At 39.2% G+C, this 27,877-nt stretch overlaps 1 protein-coding gene across 2 annotated transcripts in view; it reads right to left on the reverse strand.

Annotated features, from left to right (window-relative positions):
- Positions 1–204: 204 nt before the first annotated feature.
- LOC130921934 (plexin-A1-like) overlaps positions 205–27,877 on the reverse strand; it is a 484,623-nt gene continuing 456,950 nt past the window's right edge. The window contains exons 24-32 of one of the 2 annotated variants that reach the window (XM_057846316.1): positions 27,665–27,811; positions 25,739–25,898; positions 22,545–22,648; positions 22,224–22,320; positions 18,089–18,279; positions 12,963–13,132; positions 9,119–9,331; positions 8,890–9,040; positions 205–3,066 (exon numbers count right to left, since the gene is read on the reverse strand). In XM_057846316.1, coding sequence (XP_057702299.1) covers positions 2,971–3,066; positions 8,890–9,040; positions 9,119–9,331; positions 12,963–13,132; positions 18,089–18,279; positions 22,224–22,320; positions 22,545–22,648; positions 25,739–25,898; positions 27,665–27,811 — 1,329 coding nt within the window. In that variant the 3' untranslated portion in view covers positions 205–2,970. Of the gene's footprint in view, positions 3,067–8,889; positions 9,041–9,118; positions 9,332–12,962; positions 13,133–18,088; positions 18,280–22,211; positions 22,321–22,544; positions 22,649–25,738; positions 25,899–27,664; positions 27,812–27,877 lie in introns of both variants that reach the window. The other variant, XM_057846315.1, reaches the window with a different exon arrangement.

The following is a 27,877-nucleotide window of genomic DNA, read 5'->3' on the forward strand; positions in this document are numbered from 1 at the left end:
TGGGAATTAACAAAAATCATTACAAAATGAACACGTGAGAAAGTATACAATTTACAAATGAAAACAAAGACCACAGTTTGGTTTTGGGCAAGCAAGAAACGAAATTGAAATTGGATTTCTCAAGAAACGGAGAGGAGGAGAATGGTCTTAAAAGCCACTAGTGGCAATAGCTTGACAAAGAAAAGCTGCAGGTTATGAGAATGATGACCTCCTTCACATAATATAGACTCAGCCCTATCAACGTTGCAGACATCATGAAAACATGTTGCTTCAGGCAAAAAAAAAAAAAAAAAAGTCTCGATGCCACTTTCAACACGATAGTTAAGCAGCACCTGACCCCACTCGGCAGATTACCGTAATTTTCGGACTATTAGCAGCTACTTTTTTCCTCTCATTTTGAATCCTGCGGCTTATTTGTTGATTTATTGGGTTAAGAGCGGCGTCATAAGACTGCATTACGACCGTCATAATTATGACATGACACTATCATGAGCATTAATGAATGCATATGACAGATGTCATTAAGAGTAATCCGGCAAATTATATCACAAACTCCATTTATGTCGAGCTCGGATCTTTTACATCCATTCAAAAGGGAGATAATTTGACACTAAATGATATCTGTCATAAGCATTTATGAATCATCATGGCAGTGTCATAATTATGACGGTCTTATGTCAAATAAAGTGTTAACAAACACCATAACTAGCAATGAATGAAACAACTGGAACAGCAACTGAAGAATTACCACAGAATATGAATTTTGATTGTTATTTATATATGTACTGCCGCAATGCATGCTAGGAGGCATGTTGGACGACAACAGTGTTAACAGTAGGTGGCAGTAGAGGTTGACTGTTTCCCTCAAGGGAACAGTGATGGCCAAATGAAGCTTCTTGAAGCAATTAAGCTTTGCAGCCAGTTAGTTCAAACCTTCATCGTGGTTCTTTTGGTCTTATGACAGTCTTATGATGGCGCTGTCAAAAAAGTGTTATGGGTCATCTTTTGGTGTGAATATCCTATTATCCAATGAGGAGAATGAAACAACTGGAACAGTAACTGAAGAAATAATTAGGGCAGAATATGAATTTTGATTGTTATTTCCATCTGTACCGCTGCAATGCATGCTAGGAGGCATGTTGGACGACAACAGTGTTAACAGTAGGTGGCAGTAGAGGTTGACTGTCTCCCTCAAGGGAACAGTGATGGCCAAATGAAGCTTCTTGAAGCAATTAAGCTTTGCAGCCAATTTGTTCAAAGCCTCAGGTTGGTTCATTTGGTCTTATGATGCCGCTGTCAAAAAAGTGTTATCGGTTATCTTTTGGTGTAAATATCCAATTATATCCAATGAGGAGAATGAAACAACTGGAACAGTAACTGAAGAAATAATTAGGACAGAATATGAATTTTGATTCTGTACCGCTGCAATGCATGCTAGGAGGCATGTTGGACTACAACAGTGTTAACAGTAGGTGGCAGTAGAGGTTGACTGTCTCCCTCAAGGGAACAATGAAGCTTCTTGAAGCAATTAAGCTTTGCAGTCAATTTGTTCAAAGCCTCAGGTTGGTTCATTTGGTCTTATCGCAGTCTTATGATGCCGCTGTCAAAAAAGTGTTATCGATTATCTTTTGGTGTAAATATCCCATTATATACATTGAGGAGAATGAAACAACTGGAACAGTAACTGAAGAAATAATTAGTGCAGAAATTACATTTTGATTGTTATTTCCATCTGTACTGCTGCAATGCATGCTAGGAGGCATGTTGGACGACAAGTGTTGGCAGTACAGGTTGACTGTCTCCCTCAAAGGTGCAGTAATGGCCAAATGAAGCTTCTTGAAGCAATTAAACTTTGCAGCCAATTGGTTCAAAGCTTCATGGTGGTTCATTTGGTCCTGACAGTCTTATGATGCCGCTCTCAAAAAAGTGTTACCCGTTTTTGTGTCAAATTTGGCTTACGGTCAGATGCGCCTTTTAGTTCGGAAATTACGGTATACATTAGTAAATGCGTGCTAGGCCACCGATGGACTTTTTGTTGATTATAGCTGAGCCTTTATTGAACGGAAAACGAGAAAATGCATGTCAAGCAACAATCCTATGAGTGCGTATTTGGTGTTCCCAACCCAAAACATTGCACTGTTTGAAGTGGACGCAGTAAAACTAACCGCGCGCTGTCTTTTGTCATTTTTTTTTCTTCTTCTGACGGTCTTAAACGTTTCATTTCAGTCACAAGGCGTGTTCATATTTCAAATCATACGGTAGCACATTCCACCTAACAAAATGTCTTTGCACTAAACAACATTCAAAGGAAACATGGCACAGTACGACTTTTTTTTTTTTTCAGTTTTTGTAGCATTTTTTTTCTTTGCACTTCAGCTATCAAATTTACCGTTGGATTTTGTGTTGATTAAAACCAAAGAGGGGGGAAAAAAACAACTGCTCTCTCCCTAATCTTTCTTTAAAAACGTAGCTGTATTTATATATAACATCTATATATTCTTCCTTTGTAGCGTTTCTGTAAATTGTGCAAATTCAGCAGTAATACAAGTGGCGAGAGATCAGAGAGTGGGCAGTTGGTTACATTTATACAAAACAAATGAAATAGGAAAAAAAAGCCAACACGTGAGCCACAAAGCTCGTCTCTATTGGCTCCGTTATGCACCACAGGCCCCGGCGTGGAGTTCTTTGTGTCTTTGCTCCAAACTCCATCGAACACAACATCCACAGCAACCGAAAGCTCTCAGTCACACGTTCTGCGTGACGGGAGGCTGTGGAAAAGTTCGCTCTCTATCACACACGTACACGAACACACGGAGGCATACATAGAGCCGCCAATCTCTGCCGAGCCCGGTCAGTTTTGCAGTATACCGCTTCGATGCTTTTGCAGTTTGTGTTTGTTGTATTGTCGGGGGGTTGCTTTGTGGCGCGTGGGAGCGGGGCAAGGGCGGGAGACGGATGGGCGGACGATCCTCAGCTCGTCAGGGCCATCGTGTCGATGACCTGCTCCAGCTTGCTGCGCAGCCTCTGCCTCCTCGCTTGCTCGTCACGCTCTAACGCCGACAAGATCTGAAGATAGAGATGGGATGAGGTCGGACACTGATGCATTCCCGACACTACGCGGATGAATTGCTTGTTCGTCTAAAAGCGGGAGTTCAGAGTTTTTGACATTAGGCTTAATCTTCAAGTTAGCGGGGGTTTGATTAGTTGGTGGAGTGTATTTCAACAAATTCCGTGCAGTTTGCAAGTTATTTGTTAGTTTCAGGGCTCCGGAGTGGCTAAGCTAGCGCGAGTCAATGGCACCTTCCTCGCATGCCAATAAAAAAAATGATACAGATCTACGAACAGATCCAACATAGTCAAATAAATTCAAAATACAGATCATTGTTCCAAAACACCCATGCGGCCAAAACAATGTCACACCAAACTGCCGTAATTCATTTCATTCTGCAGGACTATTTTTTTTTAGATACGTAATACGACCACAATGGCGTACCGCAAGCAACACGTCACTTCCGCTCATTAATATTCATGACACTAGCTACTGTTGCTAAGTAAGGACAAGCCACCGTTTGTCCCTAATAGGAAATGAATGGAAATCGTGTACGAAGGAGATGTTTACAGAGTTAAACCTACCAATTCTCTCCGAAAATGATGTGTCTGGTGCCAAATTTACTGGCAAACATGTGGAAGAACGTAAAAATGTTCAGTTAAAGAGATGGCTTTAGTGTCGAAGGCTGAAAAAGACGAAAAAAACGAGCCGACCTAAGCATAGCTTTAGCTTTTTTATCGACGCAACTGACAATGACATTCTCCTGTTTCAACAAGCTATCCTTTACCATCAGCCCTGTCTTTCTTATATATCCTCTGGTTGTCCAACGTCTCTTACCGTTCTTGGGGGTAATTTAGTTAGCTTTGTGTAGCGATCGCAAATGCTACTCAGTGACAGCCAACGAACACTTTTAATTTTTTCATTGATAACACATCTTAATCCTATAATTTATTTACACTTCCCCCTTACTAAAGTTGTTTTACAGAAACGGTAACAGTGGCAGTCAGATACCATTGTAATTCTTTTCAGGTCATTCATTGTCAGACAGAAGCAGTACGGCACAACGTTACGCTAAAAAAAATAAGTTAAAGATATAAAAATGGCTTACCTCTTTGTCCTCTGAAAGACCATGCCAACCCAACATAATGTTTACTGCATATGAAACGTGAATGGATTCGCCGAGCTGGTGTTAAAGTCCGTGCAAGTTGATTCGGTCTTCACATTTTTTCCTCTCGAGTTTTTGGTTTCCGGAAACGTATGAAGAAAGCATCCTTCATGTGTCGTAATGTCTAGAGTCGTTTCTACAAGTTCCAAAAAAGCAATGCGTGATCGGCATGTTCGTTTTTGAAAGATTACCGGAGAAAAGTAGCACTTTTTACGTTGGGTCTATGCGAGGGCGGGTCTATAATGTCCCACTTCGGCTTTACGATGCGACGTCACGGTCTAAAAATAGCCTGCGTGCGGTACGCCATTGAGAGGAGTGCTTCTGCCACTCGTGCTCATGCTGCATTCGAGAAAGGTGGGAAGTCGGAGTTGTCCCACTCGGAGGGTACCAGTTGGGACCTTAAAGCGTTCCAAGCGAATGTAAGCGGCAAGTTGTTTTTTATTTTGGCCATCAAAAGACATTTTGACCTCCAGCAAACCTGCCTTCTCATAAGCGATCAAATAGTTGAGGCGTTTCAATGATATTTTTCCAAATCTGAGGTTGGAAACTGACTTGCCACCTTCCTCGAATGCAGCATCAGTCTGCAGAGTTAACTGACAGCCGGCAACATGGCGAAATGTGCATTTAGAGGTTGTGGAAACAGAAGAAATGGGCAAAGTAAACTGATTACTTGCTTGCGGCTACGACATAAAAAATCAGCAGTGGAAAAAAACGATGTGATATAACTCGGCCTTGCTCCTCTCCAGAGCTTCTGGACTACAAACGTTGCTGTTCTTACTGCAATTATTGACATTCAATGGTGAGTTTTATTAACTGTAGCCCGAAAACATAGCCAACTCTATTGATTGGATGAGTCATCGATGATTTACATGTGTGCATATGTTGTTTTTATTTGGCATGTTAAGATGGCCCAATTGCCTCGCACTAGCATTAACACTCCGGAGCCCTGAATAATAACAAATAACGAACAAACTACACGAAATTTGTGGAAATCAACTCCACCGACTAATTAAACCTTTGCTAACTCGAAGATTAAATCTGATGTCAAAAATCCTGAACTTCCCCTTTAAGGGTAAAAGCATACATTTTCCTGTAAACTGTCAGATTTTCATTTAGGCAGGTTTTGTTGGAAGTGCAAGGATAATGACAAAACAGAAAACTTTTTCCTTGCTAGCGTAAAGCTCATTTTTAAAAAAAATCAAATAAATCAGGAATGAGAGAAGCTTCTCCATTTCTGACAAGTTAGAAAATTTCCACCTAATAAAAGGTTTTTGGAAGCCTTTAAAATAATAGTTTTCTGCTCCATTGTGGTTTTCGTCAACGATGACAATCACGAAAATATTTCGTGGACGAACAATTTTATCATGACGACGTGACAATGACAAGCTAAAAACGTGGCTAAAGAGACTACAACATAACAAGATGAATGTGAGTTTTCATCTGATGAGACGACATCGAGATAAAAATGCAACATAGTTTCTATCATATGTTTACAATGCGTGACATTTTCATATTGTACGTAGAGTATGTCAGCTTGCATCTTAGCAGTGTTTGGATTGCGTCACTCATGTGAGATGTGCTGCGCCGCTCCCTCACTCTCCAATCTGGAGTTTAGGATGTGTTTTAAGCTAGGCTGCGCTCCATCTTGCTCGTTTGAAAACATATGGTAAGATTTGTTTTCGTATCTTGACAAGAGAGAATATGCACCAATGTTGATTTAGCCTTTAAAGGTCTGTGCTGAGGGATCTTCACACACTAAATGTAACTCATCACATTAGCATTAGCATCAACTTTAGCGTGGCGAGCATCCTCTTAAGTAGTGTGACCAAACGTCCTCTTTTGCCCAGACATGTCCACTTTTCAGATCCTGTCCGGGGCATCCGTCGGGGTTTTATAAATTCATGAAAATGTCCGGTTTACATTATTTTTCACGGGACCAATTAGCGTGTGTTGAAATTGACGCTTTGCACAGAATAATACGGTACTGTGCTGCCTGTGATGTGTTCCCAGAGAGCCTGCCCAGTTGTTAAAACTATTATTACGACCAATATATATATATATATATAATGAAAAGCTCATGTACCTAAAATAGTAATGAAGTCGAAAATACCATTATTCTACTTTGGATACCAATTTGCGCATGCGTGCGCAGTCACAGAAGTAAACCTTACCCAAATTATTTGAGTATATTATTGTTGACGCATTTAGGTAATATTTACTCAGTAAAATTGGTTAAATTTTACACGATCAAACTCAGTGTAAATTGTTACCTCATTTTTATTGAGTAAAATTTATAGTTTTTTTACAGTGTACTGCTCTGCTTGCATTCACAAGCGAAGCAGAGTGCTCTTAAAGCAGACCGAGACCCACAATTTTTGACCAGACCAGAGTTCGTTTGTTTGGTCCGAACTAGAGTTCGAATGCGTGTTCACATTTAAAAAATAAAGCGGACTATCTGAGAAAAAGAACTCAACAGTGCTAGTGCGAAACGCGCCCTTAATGTTTGCGGTGTTCTGTGTTGAGATTATTGGGGCACAAATAGTATAATTCTCAACAGTAATTTGTTTATTTTTTTAACTCTTCATGTGTGGAGTTGTGTAAGAAATCAAGCACTGTTTTAAGAGTGGAAAAGTTCTTCTGTGTGTACCAGGCCAGATGAACTTTGACTTAAAGAAGGACATGTTGCAGTAGATGTCATGAATACAAAACACATCTGCTTCAGTGGAGATATGACATCTGTAAAGCTGACATTGGTGAGCCGTTCATGTTTGTTTCTTACTGTCGTTTGTGTTGTTTCATTCCATGCAGTGTTGTTTTTGGCAGCCATTTTAATTTTTGTTGTAGTCTTTTGGAAGAAAATACTTTTTAGTCTTTGTCATATTTTAGTCAAATGTTCATCTTCGTCTAGTTTTAGTCGACAATTCTTGAAATGTGTTTGTCTATAAACTTAAAAATTCTAGCTCATGAATAAATACGTAAATAAAATGTTTCCAACAATTTCGAATGAACATGACAGACAAGCACATAACTGTAGAGTCTACAGGGACATCACTATTTTCATGATGATAATACACACTCAGCAAGAAAACAGCAAATTATTTGCAGTTAATTAAACCCACCTGGATGTCACGAACTGTATGTGAAATGTTTTTCAAGACTTTAAGAAGACAAGGAGTCACTGCACTACATGCTAATGCTAACGTGAACGCTAAAGGCGTACCGCAAGCATGCTATTTTTAGACCGTGACGTCGCATTGTAAAGCGGAAGTAAAGCCGAAGTGGGACATTATAGACCCGCCCTCGCATAGAAACAACGTAATTTGTGCTACTTTTCGCCGGTAATCTTTCAAAAACGAACATGCCGATCACGCATTGCTTTTTTGGAATTTGTAGAAACGACTCTAGACATTACGACATATGAAGGATGTTTTCTTCATACGTTTCCGGAAACCAAAACCTCGGGAGGAAAAAAATGTGAAGACCGAATCAACTTGCGCGGACTTTAACACCAGCTCTGTATCTGACTGCCACTGTTACCCTTTCTGTATGTATATATATATATATATATATATATATATATATATATATATATATATATATATATATATATATATATATATATATATATATATGTATATAAACAACTTTAGTAAGGGGGAAGTGTTAATAAATCATAGAATTAAGATTTGTTATCAATGAAAAAATTAAACGTGTTCGTTGGCTGTCACTGAGTAGCATTTGCGATCGCTACACAAAGCTAACTAAATTAACCCAAAGAACAGAGACATCAGAGACGTAGGACAACCAGAGGATATATAAGAAAGACAGCGCTGATGGTAAAGGATAGCTTGTTGAAACAGGAGAATGCCATTGTCAGTCGCGTCGATAAAAAAGCTAAGGCTACGCTTAGGTCGGCTCGTTTTTTTTCGTCTTTTTCAGCCTTCGACACTCAAGCAATCTCTTTAACTGAACATTTTATGTTCTTCCACATCTTTGCCAGTAAATTTGGCACCAGGCACATCATTTTCGGAGAGAATTGGTAGGTTTAACTCTGTAAACATCTCCTCCGTACAAGATTTCCATTCATTTCCTATTAGGGACAAACGGTGGCTTGTCCCTACTTAGCAACACTAGCTAATGTCATGAATATTAATGAGCGGAAGTGACGTGTTGCTTGCGGTACGCCATTCTACCGCAAATGATATGCTAATGCTAAAAGTTAGTTTAGTGTGTGATTATCACTCAGAACAGACCCTTAAAAGCTAAAGCAACATGGCATACCTAGCCAAGATAAGAAAACAAAACTTACCAAGCAGCACCTGACACATTTTTCACAAAAAGACCCAGGAATGGGCACAGGTTTACTCACGCGGTGAGTAAGCCTGTCACATGAGTGACACGACCAAACACTGCTAAGTGCGTGCTAACTCTACATAAAATAAGAAAATATCACACATTGTGAATCTATGACGGAAACAATGGCAAATTTTCATCTCGTTCTCGTGTCATCGTGGCATCCATCTCGTTATGTTTTAGTCTCCCAAGACAGATGTTTTCAGCGCGTCATTGTGACGTCATCGTCATGAAAAAAATTGTTCGTTGACGAAATATTTTCGTTATCGTCATCGTTGACGAAAACAACACTGATTCCATGTGATCACAATTGATTGCTCACCTCGTCCTTATACTTGACGATGTATGAGTAGATTTCATGTAGGGCAGACATGCTGTTAAACTGGTTGGCATGTAGACGGGACTGCTCCGCCAGGTAGGCACTCATGTCCTGGTCACTGATGGCTGACATCCTTGAGATATCCGAGTAGTACCTACATGAACGTGAAAAATATATGAGTCCTTTCTTTTATTGATGGTCTCAGGCGGCCCACTCTGTGCATTTGACGTACCTCTCCACCCAGTTTTTGTAGTTAGGGATGTCTTTAGCGTAAAGCAGCTTGTTGGACGGTGAGTCCTTTCCTAATTTATGCTCGGACGTGGAACAGGAGTCCATGAAGGTCTGGGCCACCACGGACAAACAGGCATCTGTAATGCTGTTCTTGTGGATGTCGAACACGAACTGCGGATTCTTGATCACATTCACCCAGAAGCGCAGGGGGAGGCTGTAAAGAGGAAGAATAGGTTCTCGGTTCAAAGCTCACTTAAGCCTTCTTGTGTGGAGATTGCAACAAACTTTGCGCAGAAGAAGATCTGGAAGGAGGAAGAACAGGTTCTAGGTTGAAAGCTCAGCTAAGCCATCTTAAGCGGAGTTTGCATGTTCTTCCGATGCTTATGCAGGCTTTCTACAGCCCCTTTCAGACATACGCTGAACTCCGGTTAAATCCCGTGATTTAAACGGATAGCCTGTCTGAAAGCAATTGGTTCCCATTATACCCTCAAGGAAACATACAAGCGATAGAATATGAATTGGAATGCAATATCTAATTTGTCACGAAGAAAGACTACTTCACCGGAGTTCAGCATATGTCTGAAAAGGATACCTTTGTAATATTCTGGAAAATTGTACATTTTTTAAAAAACCAGCATCTTGTTGTGGAGTACTCAAAGCCGCAACGTATCATCACAGCACATTTGAATATGTACATGACTCTAGAGATGTCGATCGATCGGGTCCGATCACGTCATTTTCAAAGTATCGGAATCGGCAAAAAAATATCGGACATGCCTTTTTTTTAATATATATATATATATATTTTGTAATTAAATCGTTTTCTAATTGTATTTAACGTTACAGACATAATATGTTACACTCATCCAGAGTCTTTAGTTTAGGCTTAAGGTAGGGTTATCAAATTTATCCCGTTAACGGCGGTAATTAATTTTTTAAAAAAATTATCATGTTAAAATATTTAATGCAATTAACGCATACGCTGCACAACCCACTCACGCATTGTCGCGTTCAATCTAATGGCGCCGTTTTATCTATATATAGAGCTAAAAGGCAGCATAAAATGAGTAGAGTGAATTTTGGCAGTTTTGGAACATTTTTTTAATTGGCTAAAGTCTTACAATCCCTCTCTCTATGATTAGAAATATCGTGGGAAGCAATGTGGGGAAGAAAGGTAGTAATTGATCTTTTTCTTAACACCCTATGTTATTTCCCAACGCAGAGAAGATATATCAATTGGTACCACTTCTCACAGTCATGGTTGTACTTCCCATCATGCATTTGGGCACAACAGTTAAATGGCTATAGTATCATTTACTGAAAGCTCAACAAATACACTAGATGGCAATATTTAGTCACAATATACAAAGTCACATTTATCCTTTAAGAATTACAAGTCTTTCTATCCGTGGATCCCTCTCACAGAAAGATGCTAATAATGTAAATGCCATCTTGAGGATTTATTGTCATAATACACAAATACAGTACTTATGTACTGTATGTTGAATGTATATATTCGTCCGAGTTTTATTCATTTTTTTCTTAATGCATTGCCAAAATGTATATGATCGGGAAAATTTATCGGGAATGATTGGAATTGAATCGGGAGCAAAACAAAAAGCAATCGGATCGGGAAACATCGGGATCGGCAGATACTCAAACTAAAACGATCGGGATCTGATTGGGAGCAAAAAAAAAAAACATGATCGGAACAACCCTACATGAAACCGTAAAGTTTGAACAACTGCGACATTGCAATTGCAAGAGACGCGTCTTTTGCCCAAATGACGGCACTGTCGCCTCCACAATCAGGGATTTTGTATGCTAATTTTTGGAGTTTCGTATTAATTTTCCGCACTAAACATAGGCCTGCAGAGATCAAACCCATTTAAGAACAATCCCAGAAACAAAGTACAACTTAGTAAAAATTTCGGCAAAATCCACCTAGATGTTTCGACGTCCATAGGGAACAAACACACACACACACACAGATACCCACACACCCCGACAAAGTTCGATTTACTGTATTTTCCACACTATAAGGCGCACTTTTAATAAATGGCCTATTTTAAAACTTTTCGAATAAAAGGTGCACCACATTATTAAGGGGCAGTAGTAGTAGTGGTTGGGTTTGTGTTATGCATCCACAAGGTGAAGCTGTGCTAAAGGAATATAATGCCATGATTAGCCAATATTTTATCTATATAAAGGTGCGCTTTTTATTGTGGAAAATACAGTGTACTGTCATGTTAAAAACACCCATTAAATATTCAGTTCTTTATTAAGAAATGTTCACGTATCAATGTCTGATCTTTTTCTCTGGGCAAGAAAGTGATTTAATTGCAGGTAAACAACAAAAATTACCATTGTTTTACTCATTAAACCAAATATATCAACAAAAGTTAGGACACCCTTCCACCTAATAGTGCTACCCACTTTGGCTGAAATAACTTCAGTGAGATGCTTTTTGTAGCCATCTAAAAGTCTTTGACAATGGTCTGAACAAAGTTTGCCCCACTCCTCAACGCAGAATACTTTCAACAGTGACTGACTGTTGAAGTGAGAGAAAACACAGTGGTGAGATCAAAGGAGCTGTCTGAGGCCTACAGAATGAAGATTGTAGACGCTTCCGAGTCTGGTAGGGGATTTCATAAGATCTCAAAAGAATATAAAACCAGCCATTCCACTGTCCGGAAAATAGTCTACAAGTGGAGGGTATTCAAAACAACTGCCAACATGCCCAGGTCTGGCCGTCCAAGCAAGTTCACCCCGAGAGCAGACCGCAAAATGCTAAATGAAGTTTCCAAAAACCCTAAAATGTCATCACGCAACCTTCAGCAGGCTCTTGCTACTGTTGATGTGAAAGTGCATGCCTCTACAATCAGAAAGAGACTTCAGAAGTTTAACCTTCATTGGAGGTGTGCAAGGAGGAAACCTTTGCTCTTCAAGAAGAACATGAAGGCCAGACAAGTTTGTCAGAGTGAACTTAGACAAAGACCAGGAGTTCTGGAGTAATGTTCTTTGGACAGATGAATCTTAAAATTGAATTATTTGGACACCAGAACAGAGGACATCTTTGGACGTGGAAGTGTCATGGTTTAGGGATGTTTTGCTTCAGCAGGACCTGGCCAGTGTATCGTATCGTGTATCAGAGGGTGCTTCAGGAGATCATCCATGAAAAAAATTCAAGCTGAAGCAAAACTGGACCCTGCAACATGACAATGACCCAACATACCAGTAAATCCACCAAGGACTTGCTGAAAAGGAAGAAATGGAGAGTCCTGGAATGGTGGAGTAAGAGCCCAGATCTTAATCCCATTGAGATGCTGTGGGGTGTTTTAAAACGGGCTGTACATGCAAGAAACCCCTCAAACATCTCACTGTTGAAAGTATTCTGCGTTGAGGAGTGGGGCAATCTTTCTTCGGATTGATGTCAAAGACTGGTAGATGGGTACAAAAAGCGTCTCACGGAAGTTATTTCAGCCAAAGAGGGTAACACTAGCTGTTAGGTGGTAGGATGTCATAACTTCTTCCTCAGTTAGAATATTAATAATATAAAGAGTTTTTGTTGTATATTTGGTCTAATGAGTAAAACAATGTTAATTTTTGTTTTTTACCTGCAATTAAATCACTTTCTTTCCCAGAGATAAAGAAAAACAAGATCAGACATTAATATGTGAACAGTTTTTAATAAAGAACTAAATATTTCATGGGGTGTCCAAATTTTTTCACCTGACTGTATATAGATAGACTGCCAATGTAAAAGTGTTGCAAATTTACTGTGTCTACTGTTTGTTGAAGAAACAAAGCATCTCTGACGAACGCAGTGCAGTGAGCAAACTCACCAGTTGCTCTTCCAAGTGTGCCGGACATCGGAGTCCGTGATGGAGTGTTTGTCGGCCTGCTCATCCAGGAAGTCAAACATGTACTTGATGGCGAGTGGCAGGGCGCTGCCTCTGTGGGCTGTGCTGAAGATGGTCTCAAACAGGTCGTCCACAAACTTCTGGAGCGTGCCCTAAAGACAACCATCAGAGAAAGATTCAACAAGTTGCCAAACGTCAAATGATTCATTCTCATACTCCTGGTAGATTTTGGTTCAAATACCATATTGGCCCGAATATAAGACGGCCCTGATTATAAGATTATATTTTCAAGACTCAAGTTTGAAAAAAAGACTTTTTGAACACCAAATCAATTTTTATACAGAAAATAATTACAGTACATCCGAAAAAAAAAAAATGATTATAACTATATTTGAGAGAAAAAGCATGTTATTTTGCCTCATTCAAACCTTAATATCTGAACATTTAAATATGTAAACTAAAGTGCAATCACATTCGTAAATGAATGGCTTCTGGTTTTTTGAAATGTAAATAAACCAATCTATTGTGATAAAACAACAAAATTGCAATAACTGCATTGACCATCAAATTGAAGTCTAACTGTAACTGTAGTCTTGAAACAAATCTGAATAAGGAAAAACATTGCAATAAAATAATGCAAACTGGTTAAACTAAAAGGAGTAGCTGAGATCTGTCATGACAGAACATCGCTTCAATGATATCTGGCGCCATCTAGCGTTGTGAATGGGGAGACTAGCTGAGATCTGTCATGACAGAACATCGCTTCAATGATATCTGGCGCCATCTAGCATCGTGAATGGGTATAATGTCTAGACCGTGAATATAAGACGACCCCCTCTTTTTCAGTGTTATTTCAATGCAAAAAACACCGTCTTATATACGGGCCAATATGGTAATTGAGAACTGAAACACTTAGAAGGCCTTGTGGATGAATGAATAACTACTCTAATTCTCTAGAAATTAAGGAAAGGTCGCGTTGCAATCATTAATTAGGCAGCAAATCTGGACTGATGGTGTGGCTGCAGGCAATGGATGTGACTGGCAGGTGTTTGAGTGTGTTTTCCTTTTACCATCCCAACTTTGTGACAGGTTTAACGTTCAGTTTGCTTTTTAGTCATTCTGATGGTGCCCAATGAGAGTTCAGCCTAAGGCTGTTTCACAAAGTTTTTTTTCCCCTTTCTCATCACATCACACATGGCATTTTTCATTCCTCAAAAATACCTTTGATGTTGAAATGGTGTGATATTATCCTCAAGCTTTTACACACTCTTTTCTTCAAACATCCTGTCCACATCTTAGTTTTTTTTTTTTTTTTTTTTTTTTTAAAACCAACCTGCAGTGTTGTGCTCATTCACGCTTCCTACAATCAACATCCTAAACGCACAAAACTGTGGGGGTGTCATAAGTAAGAACAAACTGCAGCGTTTCCCCATTGCCTTCCCTTGGCTTGCCTTGTTAATGGTTTCCTGATTGAGGCATCACAGATAGTGCTCAACGTGGTGCGTGAACAATGGGAATGTGGAGATAATGATTGGAAACATCAGGGGAGAGGAAGTATCGGGGTGAGCTGAGTCACTGAGGAATGCTTAACGCAACAATGTTGGCAGGCAGCAGGAAAGTGCTTGTCGACATGTGCAGCTTTCCTCAATGGAGCTCCTCTGTTAATGAAAGTGCTGAAAATGGATGGGTGGAACGTAAAGGTGTACAATGTAGGATTTGCACTTCAATTATTCATGAAATGGCCATAATATTTCAATAGACATTAAACAAACATGTTTTTTGGAAATACTTCTAAAACAGTTTTCGAAAGTTAAGTAAAGATTTTCCCATTTTAAAAGACAATTTGCTTGTCGCAAATTTGTTTTTGATTCCGTGTTCATCATCAGCCAATCACAAGACCAGTTTCCAGTCTTCATCCGGGTTGCCACAGCTGTGTAAACCAACTTTTACCAGCAGTTTGAATTATGACTACCACTCAAGCAAAAAAATGTCATTATGAATCCCCAAATTTTGAAGACAAGAAGAGAAGCAAAACAAGGATATACATTGGAGATCTTTAATGAATGGAGACAACTGAAAACGAAGAAAAGAATAAAGACAGACACTGAAAGTTGCTCGGCTTCTCCTCGACAGTACCTCGACATACGATCTTTTCGACATCCGACGTAAAATTTGACTTGCCATTTGCTTCTACATCCGACGACATACTCTAAATACAACTATTTATGTCAGCGCCGCAGTTTCTTTGTTTTCCCGCAAGGCGGATTTTCTTGTGGGAGAAATCAACCTGGGTTCCAAGAATGTTAATTCCGGTGGTGAAAAAAGGTGACACTTACCATTGAATTGAATATGGAAATGATCAAAAAATATGAGCCGGGCGTGTGAGTCAGTAAACTGGATCGACAATACGGCCGTAGAATGTCTACGATCTCGACGGTCCTTCTTCGACCTCCGTTCGCCAGTCTTTATAAGTTCAGGTGACAATTATTGTTATTGTAACATCGCCAAAGAAATCGCCAGATTCGTCAGGTTTTTAACCATTCATTTGAGAACTTGAGCAACACAACATGCCTACTGTCTGCCCCAGCTGACGCCAAGAACATTAAAAATGAAAAACTAATGCACCTCTCTGACTATCACGTATGCCACACGATGCGTTCAGGTAAACCACGCAAAACACATCCACCACATTAAACCTGATTCGTTACATATTGCAGGTAGTATTATTATTATTACTATTATATATGTTATTATTCAGATTTGTATTATAATTTATTTGTTTGCTATCTGTAATTGCTATTTGCTATAAGACCAGCAGTACAGTATTTATTAACGATTTTGTGAAGGTTTTTGGGCTGTGGAACGAAATAATGGCATTACAATATATTCTTATGGGAAAACCCTGCTCGACATACGACTATTTCGACTTACAAACAAGGTCCTGGAATTAATTAACTTCGTATGTAAAGGTACCACAGTACATGAACATTTGACTTTCACTATATTACCTTGATGTATGATAAAATGTGATTTGGACTAGGAACATATTTGGCGTGCTTGTGCTATGTTATTTAGCATGTGGATCCATTGATCGGTGCTACGATATTTAGCATGTGGATCCGCATACGTACATACGTGTGCATATATTTAGTTGATAATTGAAATTAAAATGGATGGACCAATAAAATCGTCTTTGTGGATGCTGCCAATAGATTACCAAATTGCATATTTCTTTGCCAGTGTGCTTATACATTGAGAAAAGTAGCCCTACCTCACTTCAGTCATGGTAACATAAACTAACTTGGACCACGCATCACGGGTCTTTTAAATCTTATTTATTTGTGTACCAACTAAGCCCAGCTGTAGCATGTACTGATTTTATTTTTGCTATGTAATAGAAATAAGTTATAAATGAGTGATCCCCAACCACTGGACCGGGGACCGGTATCTGTCCGTGGCGCATTTGCTACCGGGCCGCAAAGAAATAGTAAATCATTTGTTAACGACTGCAATCTGGCCTGTGCCTCCAGACAAATAAATATGCCTGGCTACTCTAATGACTAATCCGAGTAGAGCTTTGTTTACGTCGCCATCTTGTGGTTGGCCGCCATTACTGGGGTGTTTTTGCCCACCTATAGCAGCCTAGCATCAGTCAGTGTAAACGGTAACGTTAGCTGCTGTTAGCGGTGTTCTACGGCTGGCGACGTCATTGGACAGCTTTTTTATGGAGAAAAGGCCGCCTGCTGAGCCAGAAGAGGAGCCTACTACCAAGTCCATTCTGCATAATATGTGGCTAAAAGCTAGCAAAGTAGGCAACAAAAGCTATTGCATCGAGAGCATCATACCTTATGGCGAGCCGTATTGCTCAAGCCAAGAAACCTTTCACTACTGGAGACGAACTCATTATGCCTGCGACCAAGGCTATTTGCCATCAAGTTTTAGGAGAGGCCGCTGTTAAAAAGTTTGATTCAGCATATGTTGAGTTACATTTACCCTGCACTTAGTTTGTTTTTAGCCCTTTCGTGTTATTTTATATTTACTTTATTTTCTACCACACATTGCTGGTCCGCGAAAAAAAAAAAGCCCACATTACACCGGTTCGAGGTGCAAAAAAAGATTGAGGACCACTGTTATAGACTACATACCTGTATGCTGTATGTTCACATGAAAATTGCTAGTCTGTGTGTAGTTTTTTTTAGCCTATGTATTTTGCAACAAAATGCAACATTGTTTATTAGTCATATTTAAACAATTTCCAGAAAATTGGGCGGGAGGGGGCTTGGGTTGCAAACACATTGATGTGTGATTTCTTGACTAAGGCAGAGAGGATGATGCACCAGTGCTGGTTCTCCACGGTCAAACATTATTCTGGCAACCCAAATGGGGAGTGCATTTTCAGTCAGTAGTTTGATCTTCTTGCAGTACCATTTTTGCCCACCAATCCTACATTGTGTACCTTTAAGCAAATCCAAGTTTTGTGCCAGACACTTTTTTTTTTTTTTTTTTTTTTTAAATCTCTGTAGACATACAAAGACACACAAGTTGAGAAGTAGACCAATTAAAAGTGTACCATTTGAAATCTGTTGTTTTGTCATGAATTGTAAATGAATTCTGCAACAACAGTAATTACTAATATGTAACATATTATATTCTGGATTCAAAATAAAATAATTCCAGGGGTGCATCTGCTGTTTCAGAAAACAGTGTAATGGGAATGTCATCGATCAAATTGTCAGTTTACAAACTCACGGACGAAACACATGGATGTCGGCGGTTTTGCTCAGCAACCCTCCTGATTAAGAAAGGGGAAAAACATCCCAGCGAGTGAGGACGTGTGTATGCTGAAAGTGGATTCTGAAGGCCATTGAGGAATTTGGAGGGTAATGATTGCAGGGTTAAAGGCCTGGGTCTCTAAGCCCCGAGGCTACCAAGAGAGAGTCCAGTGACATCAACAAACAAGTCAATAGTCAAAGGTCAACCCACTAATTAAGGCACGTTTTTTTTTTTTTTTTTTGCAAAAGGTTATGAACAATGTTAATGAGCTCAGAGACTAACACTAAACAAAGGTCAACAGGAAGTCGTAAGGAAGGGAGCTTTGAGCCGCTTACCTTGGTGGCCAGCAGCCGAGTCAGGTAGATCTCAGACACCATCTTGCTCCCTCGGTCCCCCTCTCTCTGGTCCGAGTGGTCGTGGTTTTTGACCAAGTGCCACAGTTTAGTGCCACTCTCCAAGTCAGGGGTGATCATTGGGGTTCGGGAGCGCAAACTGTCTGGACTGCTGGCTGTTCTCAGCATGCTCTCTGCAAGGAGATATAGAGTTCAGCATATGCTTTTCATAGGGGTTCAGCATGTTGAGACATTGCAAATTGAGTATTCTTAATTAGTCTTAGTTTAGCACCTACATTTCCCATGTCCATAAAAACTTGTGGCCCTTTTTAACAATTATATTATTCTTCACCTAACATTTGGACTAAAATAAGCATGTAATTCAATTTGAGAGCATGTTGAAGAGCCGAGAAGGAACATGAAAATTCCCTATGTATAGTATGAAAAAATTAGCGCTGTCAAACGATTAAAATTTTTAATCGAGTTAATTACAGCTTAAAAATTAATTAATCGTAATTAATCGCAATTCAAACCATCTATAAAATATGCCATATTTTTCTGTAAATTATTGTTGGAATGGAAAGATAAGACACAAGATGGATATATACATTCAACATACGGTACATAAGTACTGTATTTCTTTATTAGAACAATAAATCAACAAGATGGCATTAACATTATTAACATTCTCTTAAAGCGATCCATGGATAGAAAGACTTGTAGTTCTTAAAAGATAAATGTTAGTGCAAGTTATAGAAATTTTATATTAAAACCCCTCTTAATGTTTTCGTTTCATTAAAATTTGTAAAATTTTTAATCAAAAAATAAACTAGTAGCTCGCCATTGTTGATGTCAATAATTACGCCATGCTCACTCATGGTACTAACTCATTAAATCACACCAGCAGAGGGCGCCAAACACCAAAAAACAAGAGGACATTACACTGTACTGTCATTTTAGTCTGTTTGAGCGGGCATGTGCGTTAATTGCGTCAAATATTTTAACGTGATTAATTTAAAAAATTAATTACCGCCCGTTAACGCGATAATTTTATACACCCCTAGAAAAAATATTATTTTGTTTAGTTTTCAGCAGGTCAAAATACTGGACAAACCTGATATATTTCAACTAGGGCCGTCAAAATTATCTCGTTAACGGGCAGTAATTAATTTTTTAAATAATCACGTTAAAATATTTGACGCATTTAACGCACATGCCCCGCTTAAACAGATTAAAATGACAACACAGTGTCATGTCCACTTGTTACTTGTGTTTTTTGGTGTTTTGTCGCCCTCTGCTGGCGCCTGGGTGCGACTGATTTTATGGGTTGAAGCACCATGAGCATTGTGTAATTATTGACATCAACAATGGCGAGCTACTAGTTTGTTTTTTGTTTGAAAATTTTAGAAATGTTATTAAAACGAAAACATTAAGAGGGATTTTAATATAAAATTTCTATCACTTGTACTAACATTTTTAAGAACTACAAGTCTTTCTATCCATGGGTTGCTTTAACAGAATTTAATAATGTTAATGCCATCTTGTTGATTTATTGTTATAATAAACAAATACAGTACTTATGTACCGTATGTCGAATGTATATATCCATCTTGTGTCTTATCTTTCCATTCCAACAATAATTTACAGAAAAATATGGCATATTTTATAGATGGTTTGAATTGCGATTAATTACGATTATTTTTTTTTCCTTCTTTTTTTTGGGGGGGGGGCGATTAATTAATTTTTAAGCTGTGATTAACTCGATTAAAAATTTTAATCGTTTGACAGCCCTAATTTAAACATTTATCATTTAATAATTTTTCTGCCATCTCTCACTGCCTTCTTGGCAAACTGACAGATCAATAACTGAAGAGTTGAGACAACATTTATCTACTTTTCCCTTTTGGACACAACTCATAGGAGCAGTGCAGTGTTTTAGGTACACAGGAGCACATTCAGATAATATTTGGCGATGGGAAATTAGTGTCAGCATCTGGGATAGCTACAATTACTGAGAAAATAGGCGCTAATATATGTTTGTGTATGCATTATTGTTTATTGTCTGTAAAGCTGAGAAACATTACGTCTAGTGAGGATAGGACACGTCATATTAATAAAGTAAAACAAACAATAAGATACTGTGATGTACAATAAGGTACCGTTTATGTGACCGGGAAAAAAAAAAAATGGCGGATGAGACTCCAGTGTCGTAAAGTCGAAATCGTGTTAGTCAAGTACGTCGTAACCTGGGGACTACATGCACATCTAAGGCAGTGTTTTTCAACTACTGTGCTGTGGCGTAGTGTCTGGTGTGCTGCGGAAAATCATCCACTTTCCTAAAATGAAGTTAAAAATGTTTTTTTGACAATGAATCCGCAAATATGCAGTTGCTGTTCAATGGTTGGTAATCATGCAATAAAAGTAAAAGGTAAAAGTGGCATTTGAGCTAGCGGCTAGCTTGCGAAACTATTGTTGTTGTTTATTGTTTATTGTCATCATCAAAGGTATCATTGAAAGTTACAAGATAGCATTGTAATCAGAATAACCCGAAGAAAACCGCAGAAAAGACAAGGGCTGACGGGAGAAGCCTGGGCTTATTAAATCCCGTCCCCATTAGACCAAGGACGCACATCATTACACGATAGAGTAAGCATTTGACATTGTGGTACATTTACAGTTTTTTTTTTCACATGAATTTTCTTCCCAAAAGTCATTGATTCGACGGAAAACTTGGGTAAAGCTTTCAGTCATCTGTTTGCTCATTGATTAGGGTGAGTTTGTCTGATTTGTTAATCCAGACGTAAAAGTGTTGGCCGGACATGGGCGTTGGCTCGATGTAGGTCGCATTGTTGAGAAAGAGAAAATCCTGTCCAGTGTACTTAGTGACCATTTTAGCAGCTCCATTGTACACAATTGTTGCAGATTTAATCATTCGCGTATGTCAGCAGTTGGAATGTTCTGTCTTTGCGACAGAGCCGATTATTAGGGCATGTTATGAATACCTTATCTTTAGCCGCTGAAATTCCTCCACTTTTTGTTCAGGGAACACTATGTGGTGTCTGTGTGTCTGGCAGAATGCCTTTATTTGACTCTCGTGCAGTTGTTTTTTTTCAATCCTGGAGGTCATTCATGGTATCGACTGAGAATACCGTCCTTATATTTTCTTTTAAACGCCGCTAGGGACTCCATGTTGGTCAGTGCAGGGTTCAGAGCATTCCAGAGGCGGGCGTCTATGTTGGTAATCGAAAATGATTTTAAGGTAGTTCTAACATCGCCATAGGTAAACACATTGTTATATACTATAACGGTGAAACCGAAAGAAAGGTTTTAAAAAAAGAAAGATACATTAAAATGACCCAAATATGTATTTTGTCCAAAAGACCAAGGCGAAAATGAAAAGGGCTCCCAAAAAACAACACTGAGTGAGTGAAAATATTATTATAAAATGTGTTTTTCTTTGTGTTTGTTTGATTCGTATTCATTACAGGTTTTTGTCGTTAATGTAGGCTACGAAATTCATTTTTACAATTTTTTTGCTGTTTGTTTGCCTTGGGATGTTTTTAAATGAAAAAAAGAAGGGTGCCGTGTATCAAAAAACTTGGAACTTGGAGATATACCCAAGTGCAAATTTTATTCCGCCTTCAATGGCACTCCTTTATCCCATAATACATTTGTCTGTCACCCTCTCTCTTTTATTGTCAATGCTTGTCACTTCTGTGACAAAATAGGACAGGATTGAGAGGTTGCCAATGTCAGAAGAGAATCAAGGGAATGTCTATGGAATTATGATGGAGATGTTAGCTCTAGAGTTACAAGGCTCGTCGCATTAACCAGAACGGCTTTGGTCCATGGAAAACCTCAGCTGTAACAAGAAGAGGCCACTCACAACTGGCATTAAAAAACGTACAGCTTCTCAAAGTGATGCAAATGGAATACATTGACTTAGTGAAGGCACGCTAAGAGAAATTTAAGCCCAACTCAATTGGAATCACAATTATATCCATTTCACTTTGATTTTGAGCGAGTAGATTTATAAAGGAGCTAAGTAAAAATGCATGACTCATTTGCTTTTAAAGGAAGAAATTACAGCTTCACTTGCAGACACACAAAAAACACACACACACACCTTCTTTCGTACCGTATCTGCTGAGAGATTTGGTGAATGTGGAGGAGTTGGAGATATTGTAAGCAGAGTTCTGCTTGGGTACCAGGGCAATTACGGAGCCATCTGTCACCTGAAACAACACATCAGTTAGCGCCGCGAAAAATATCAAATTCAGGCCTTTAATAATTCGCGACCACAGACGGCGAAAGACATTCAATCCATTTGAACGGTGCCAATCTTCAACGTTTAAATATGCGCCTTTCCAGACACGTGCTGAAGTCTGGTAATGCTTCCAGATTGGACTGTTTTTGATCTTATGAATTTCACTGAATTGGAGTTAAAATTCCAGTGTACCTGGTAGTGAGCCAGGGTGTTGAGTCTCTTCCAGTCATTGTCGATCTTAGTGGTCACATCTTCATCTTGGAGGATAATACGAGCCATCCTCCCTTGTCTCCATTCTGATCCAAAAACAAACGCATATTCAATATTGAAGCTTCACACATCTTGTATTTTTCGGACTATAAGTCACAGATTTTTTTCATAGTTTGGCTGGGGGTGCTACTTATACTCAGGAACGACTTATGTGTGAAATTATGATTATGATATCATTTCACATGTTATTTTGGTGTTTTGCAGTGACACCGATGGTTTGGTAAACTTGTTAGCATGTTCTCTATGCTATAGTTATCTGAATAACTCTTAACAGCTATGGCCACGTTCGCGTTCTGCCTTTGGCAATGTGTGTTCAATTCTATTATTGACTTTTTTATAGTGATGCACGATAATACATTTTTCAGCCGATACCGATAACCGATAATTTCCTCCTCATTCCAACCGACCGATAATGTCAAGCCGATAATTCTATTAAAAGATTTATGTAAAATTTTAAAGTATACACAAAAGAAAATATTACTGTCCAAAAATATAATTTATTGCTCTTTTTTTCAACATAAAATATGAACAAGTCGTCAATTCAAACATCTAAATAATGACAGATTGTCTGACATTGTGTAATGGTAAACCTTTGGCAACAATTACTTACAGAGTAAATACCTAAGTTGCACAAAAATGCCTTTAAAAGTAAGCCATTCCTAACATATATAACATTAATACACTGCAAAACACACTTCCTTAAAACTAGTCAGTTTTAAGTGTAAATCTATTGGCAATAAGTGAAATGATCTGCCATCGCTTCAAGTGTATTTCTCTCAGATGGAAGAAAAATAGCAAGCTGAAAATAATCTTAACAGCATTGTTTTAAGCAATACATTATTATACTTAATCCTAAAAAAAAAAAAAAAAACTTGGAAGAAGGAAAGATTTTGAATAATATTTGTGGCTACAGAATATTGATTTAAGAATTTGATTATCTACTGTGACTGTAATTGAGCAGAGAAATAAGTTAAATAATTTGAAAAGTGATTACTAATGTTATATGCTTTGTTGCACACTGTGAAAATGATTAACTCAAAAGAGCGAGATATCATGTACCCATTCTGCAACGCTTTGTTTACATTTGCGGCTTTCGCGACATTTGCTTTACAGCAGCTAAACTGCTACACGGCAGTACTATTTGGACGGAGTTGGAGCTCGCATCCGCGTGCGTGTTGTTTTGTGCCCGAGTTTTGTTAAGCCGAAAATAAAGGCAGCGTTACAATGTCATCCGACCGCTCGTCCTTTTACATACTGAATGCATTATGACTGGCTGACTTCGTTTTCTCCATGTTTAAATTATCATCTAACCACTGTGCCGTCATGATAAGCTTGCTTACTGGATGGACATCACTTTTTCATGAAGAATGGTGGTCGTATAAACTGCATTATTTTTTTATCCAGGGCTGTGGTTCTCGGGTCATTTAGGTTAAAAAAAAAAAAAAAAACGGTGTCTCGTCTCGGCGGCAGCTACGTTCGAACCGGATAATCCGCCTGCCCCGGCCGGTTAGCCGCAGCGTATTCAGGTCCTGGCTCTGCTCTGCTCGCACGCCGTGGGGGAACGCTCGAGAAACCGGGGTGTTCGCCGGAGGTCCCGAGGCCGGGGAACCGGGCTCGGTGTGCCCCGCCTATGGCGAGGCGGCAGCGGCCTGCCGGACCGACCAGAGCGGTGGGCTCTGTCGGAAGACGGCTACTTGCCGACTGTCGGTCTCCAGTCGTGCCGGTGTTTAGCCTTAGATGCGAATTTACCACCCGCCTTGGGCTGCATTCCCATACAACCCGACTCTGTATCGTCACAATCCCTGTAGTTTAACTTAGTTAGTGTTTACAACAGCTTTAGCATTCCCGCAAGCAGCAGCAGCCTCGTATTCGTTCCAAAAATCTTTGTGATGCAGTTTTAAATGGCTGCTGGGTTAGTGGTTTTGAATGAGGACGCTTTCTTTCTGCCTCGTGGAACTTCTACGGTACATGTTTCGCAGATGGCGAGACCGTCGTTTTTTTAGTAACAGCCGCCATAATATTCAACTACTTCTTGTCGTGTAACTCCGCCTCCTCAACCCCTCCTCCCTCAGGGGCTTCAGAGAGGGGAGGGGTTGAGGAGGCGGCGTGCTGAATTCTTCGGTTGCGCACATTTGGAGGCTAAATCAAGTATATAATTATCGGATTGCATTATCGGTTGAATTTTTTTATTATCTGGATTATCTGTGTGACGTCATAATTGCCATTATCGGCCGATAATTATCGGTGACCGATATTATCGTGTATCTTTACTTTTTTATATCGAAATGATTGCTTTTAGTTTGTGGCGCTTTCAAGCCCACGTGGGGGCGCACTCGGACTTTTTTACGTGAAGAAGAGCGCTCACACGCCAGAAGAAGACGGACAGCTACGCAGCTCTGAGTGAGTGGGCGAGTCACCGAGAGAGAAACACGGCTGCGAACCTACGTTCATTGTTTATGCTTGTAAAATATCTCTACAGAGGCAACGCCTGTGTGTATCATCTTTTCTGTTGTTGTTGTGTGTTTTCCACCCGCGCTCGGACACTTAGAGCCAGTTGTGTGGTTGTTTGAACGATGTGCTAATGCTAGCGAACGCATGCTAACCGTTTGTGCCACTGTTGTAATAGCACCTAATTATCATTTATTTACGTTGATGCAAACCTGTTTGGTATCGAGGACGAAATTGATTCAGCAAATTATACGGACGTCCAGCATTGTCATTTGGGAGTTTAGCTCGCTGTATAGCCAGGACCGAGCCGTAGCGTCCTGGTGAGGAAATATTCGCATTTCGTTGTTCATGCACTGTACACTTATTCAGTATGTTGTTCTCTATTGTATTATTATATTAAATTGGCTTTCAATATGACATATCTGTTCAATGTGTTGGATTTTATCAAGTCAAATTCCCCCAAAAATGCGACTTATACTCCGGTGCGACTTATATATGTTTTTTTTTTCTTCGTTGGGCATTTTATAGCTTGTGCAACTTATACTCAGGTGCGACTTGTAGTCCGAAAAATACAGTAGATATATGAATGTGTGAATTTTCAAAACAAGGTCAGAGTTGATTGTACCCAATTGTTGTATATGAATGCATACGGGATGCTATAATTTTACCCAGGTCCATATCGGAGGCCTTTGGTCTCTGAGAATAGGGTGTGCCCTTGTACACGGCATCGAGGAGCTTCTCTTTCACCTGCGTCACCGTGTCACAGTTTAGACTTTTTACGGTCACCTCGGGAGCGTTCTCATTCTCTGGGTTCACACAGTGCAGCGTCTATGCATGGAGAGACAGAGGCAAACATTTAAAACAGGCAGTAGTGTCATCGAGGAACAATTTTTTCATGACGATGACGAGGTAAAACATAAGCTAGGACATAACCAGACAAAAATGCAACATGGTTTCTGTCATATGTTCACAATGCGTGACATTTTTATATTGTTTGCGAAGTGCGTCAGATTGCATCGTTGCAGTGTTTGGGTTGTGTCATTCATGTGAGATGTGCTCCGCCTACCCCTCACTTTCCTCACTAGAGTTTAGGATGTGTTTCAAGCTCGGCTGCGCTCCATCTTGCTTGTTTGGAAACACATGGTAAGATTTTTTTTCTTATCTTGGCAAGAGAGAGTATGCAATGTTCCTTCAGCCTTTACAGGTCGGTGTTGGTGTTATACTTGTATAGCGCTTTTGCTGAATGATCATCACACACTAATGTAACTCCTTGCGTTAAAGTAGCATTCGCGTTAGCCTCAAATTTAGCGTGGCGAGCATCCTCTTAAATGCCCTTTTTTTTTTTTAAATACATTTACTCCGTTACATTTACTTTTTGAAAAAATTTATTTCTTAGAGTAGTTTTACTAAGCCATACTTTCTACTTTTACTTGAAGAGATTTGAAGAAGAAACGCTACTCTTACTCTGCTACTTTGGGCTACACTAGTCGTTACATTTTTCCTTTTTATTCTGCATATTAGATTTTACTTTTTTTTTTTTTTTTGCCAGCGATGCCAGATATTGCTCTACCAGTTTCACCAATGAGACGTCACCACAATAATCACATGACTCCATTATACCAATCAGACTCAAGCCTGCCATTTAATAATCACGCCGGCCCGTTGAATCAAGTGGCGTCTTTAAAGCACCATAAAAAAAATGAGTATTTGACAAAGCGCTGCGCTCAACATGACTCAGAATCGCAGATTTTAACCTCTCTCCCAGTTTTTATTTGTCACCGATTGACCACAAAAAAACAGCGATATGATCCTTTTGATTTTAAACAATGGAACTAAGGAACTATGAAGGAACTATGAAAAAAAAAACAAATTGTAAAAAAAAAAAAAAAAAAATCTAACATTGTAAACAATTACTCACAATGTCACTCATTACTTGACTTTTCTTTTCACCAAATACGTTTTTACTTGTACTTGAGTATGTTTTTTGGATGACTACTCGACCCACCTCTTGCTTTAGCCTTACATGGTCTGTGCTGTGTGATCGTCACACACTAAATGTAACTCATCATTTAGCATTAGCATCGACTTTAGCATGGCGAGCATCCTCTCTTTTTACACACAGTTCGTGGCTTGTAGGTGGGTTTCATTGAAAATTTAGCTTCACGAAGTTGCCGTTGTCCTTGTAGATGCTACAATATGTACTCGTCCATCTATGCTCATTCGAAATTTTTGGAAACCCATTTTTATTTTTGAACTAAAAACTTGAATTTTATCAACCAAAACATTTTGAGGAACTGTCGACTGAAACTAGACGAAGACGAACACATTTTGAAATGACAAAAATATAACTTGAAGACTAATAAGTATTTTTGTCCAAATAACTAAGATAAAAATAAAAAATCATCAATCAAAAAAACAACACTGGCAGGCAGGGACTAAGCAAGATGTGAAGTGGTCTCTATCCAAATGTACATCTAAGTTTTGACATGCATACATATAAATGTCGCCTTCCAAGCAATAGTTACTTCAAAACTAACAAACACTTTTTTTCTCCTGTTTGCCTGCCAAGTCAACGTATGACTCAATGCACTGACCAAAGTCTTGTAGTCAATCTGCTGTCTGATGAGCTTGTCCTCGCTGAGGGAGTAGCGCGCCTCTCCAGTGATTGCATCTATCGGCCCCTTCTCCATTTGCTGCTTCATGGCACAATACAGCATGAAGAGAGGCTCCCCAGCACACTCCTGAAACAGCAAGAAAAAAAAAATCACTTAGATTAAAAGTAGCAGTAACGCTGATGCTGAAAAAAC

This window comes from Corythoichthys intestinalis, chromosome 9 (assembly GCF_030265065.1).
Source record: "Corythoichthys intestinalis isolate RoL2023-P3 chromosome 9, ASM3026506v1, whole genome shotgun sequence".
In the NCBI taxonomy this organism is placed as follows: Eukaryota; Metazoa; Chordata; class Actinopteri; order Syngnathiformes; family Syngnathidae; genus Corythoichthys; species Corythoichthys intestinalis.